We start from the raw sequence: 2274 nt of genomic DNA on the forward strand, positions 1-2274 counted from the left end.
TAAAGAGCAGTCGAACGTGGACTCAGAAGTTTAATCAGCACAATCACGTGTATTTATGCGTCTCAGGCTGGAGCACTTCTTTGGAAACGTAAGAAGCTGCAAGTTACACGTAGGTATAGGCTTCCTACACGCAGGTAAATTCGTCTCTATTGATTATTTCGGTTACAGATAAAGAGAAACAACTTTGGGAGGAACTAGCGAATCGAAGCAGACACACGCGGCGGCTCCGTTTAAAGACGCGTGGCATTTGGGTGTCTTTCTCCCGTTCGGCCGGCCACGGTCCCTATGCTACTGGGCTTTGAGATGTGAGTTATTTAGGATGGAAAGAAGGGTGTGCAATACAGCAGGACGGGAAAGGTACCGAGATGTCCTTCGTCCCCAGCCCTGCAGCGAGGCGCCCAGCGCAGGGAGCTGCCGTCCGAGGCGGGGATTCTCTGCGTCCGGGGGAGGGGCGCACCTGACGCCCCAGTGTCGTTTTGGCAAATCCAGCTCCTCTAGCTGCTGTGTCCGTGTGACGCCAGACCAGTGCCCACCCGGGCCCGGGGGCTGACGCCCTGGGAGGGGCCCTCGCTGTGTCCCCACTTCCTCTCGGCTGCTGTGGTCCCACGCAGATGACAGACGGGGCCTCCCTGCGCTCCCGTTCCCAGCAATGGGGTGATGGCACCTGTGGTGCCTCCGTGTGCCAGTGGGCCCAGATGTCCCCGAGAGGGACGGGGGGCCCGACGGGAGCGTGTGCCATGCCCGACGGGTTCCCCCGATTTTGGTTACCCCGTGGGAAAGCCCTCATCTCTTCCTGCAACGTGCAAATCTGCTTTTACAATTAAGAAACCAACTTGAGGATGGGGCTCGCCTGCAGCCTGCCGAGGTGACGTCGCCCGGGGTGGAGGGTTGAGATGGGCTCCCCACTGTGCTGGGGGGCGGGGACAGCCCGAGTAGGGACGAGTGGGGATGCTGCGGTGACAGTCTCCCTTCCCAAAGCTGCACAATGCCAGCAGCTCTGTCCAAACTCCCGAGCACGCCCGTGTCCTGGCGAGGGCCGCGCTGGCTGCTCCGGGGCCCGAGGAGCCGGCCTGCTGCCCGGGGGAGGCGCGGGTCACGAACACGCCGGGGCGGCACAGCGTCCAGGGCGCTGAGGGAAAACGCGTCTTTGCTGTCAGGAACGTGACGGGGAGGAGCCCGGACTTGGGGTGTCCACAGACCTCGCTACCACTGGGTCGAACAAAACACACATCGTAACTGCTGATCCACGGCGACCGCGGGAGCGAGGGCCCCACGGCCAGGCGGATGCGCCAGGGGACACGGCGAGGGGGTGGCCCCAGCAGCGTCCTCGGCCGCCGGGCTCACTGGGGCAGGGCCTGCAGGATGGCGTTCACCTCCTCAGCCACCGCCGTCAGCGCGAACTCGAACTGCTCCTGGGGACGAGAGAGGGAGGCGTGAGCGGGGTGTTGACCCCCCACCCCGCCCTGAGCCGCGCCGTGTCACCCTGCAGAGGAGGACAGGCGGCCAGCCTCGTGGAGAGGGCAGCACGCCGATGCCCTAGCTTCTCACGTGGCCACGTCACGCATGTCCCCACGGAAACCGTGCTCAGGGGAACGGCTGGCGGGGCACGCGCCCTGCCCTCTGCCTCCGATGCTGCCACGCCCACGGAGGGCAGACTTGTCACCAAGGGTCACGGTGACGGCCACGGGGGGCTTCCTGTCCCCAGAAGTGTAGACGGCGGAGTGACCGCTGCTTTGGAAACCAGCCGATTGTCCAGCCCGCAACACGTCCCGACCTCAGGTGCGTGCAGGCGCATGCTCGCGGACACGCGTGCGCGCGGGTGGGGCGTGTGCACGGGACGGAGGGGCGCACGCGCACGGGGAAGACCGCCCGGACTGTCAGGCGGGAATGGCGTCAGCACTGTGCACCCCTACGAGCCAGGGCTCAGCACACAGAGAGCAACGTGACCTCTGTCCGCAGGTGACAGGCCCCCCCCACGCCTGCCCTGCATGCTGCGCCGAGGCTCCTGGCGCGTTCCGAGTGTGCCTGAGGACCCACGCACGGTGGCGAGTTGTGCCAGCTGTCCCCGAGTTAGGGGCTTTGACGGAGAGAAGCCCTCCTGGCGGCTTTGTGCTCGGAGGTTCGTCGTAAGCGTGGCGGCTCCGAACCCCACACGGCCGGTTTCCACTTTCGGTGCCCAGCACGTGACAGACACGTGGGAAACAGCCCGAGTGAAGGCAGCAGGAGTCAGGGAACCCGACGCTCACTTAGGACAAAGGACGCTGCTCACCGGGC

At 65.0% G+C, this 2274-nt stretch overlaps 1 protein-coding gene across 1 annotated transcript in view; it reads right to left on the reverse strand.

Annotated features, from left to right (window-relative positions):
• Positions 1-1076: 1076 nt before the first annotated feature.
• PTPRN2 (protein tyrosine phosphatase, receptor type N2) overlaps positions 1077-2274 on the reverse strand; it is a 269989-nt gene continuing 268791 nt past the window's right edge. Inside the window, exon 15 of the mRNA XM_023523601.1 lies at positions 1077-1412. Within this exon, the coding sequence (XP_023379369.1) occupies positions 1341-1412 (72 nt within the window). The 3' untranslated portion in view covers positions 1077-1340. The remainder of the gene's footprint in view (positions 1413-2274) is intronic.

This window comes from Pteropus vampyrus, unplaced genomic scaffold (genome assembly GCF_000151845.1).
Source record: "Pteropus vampyrus isolate Shadow unplaced genomic scaffold, Pvam_2.0 Scaffold396, whole genome shotgun sequence".
Lineage (NCBI taxonomy): Eukaryota > Metazoa > Chordata > Mammalia > Chiroptera > Pteropodidae > Pteropus > Pteropus vampyrus.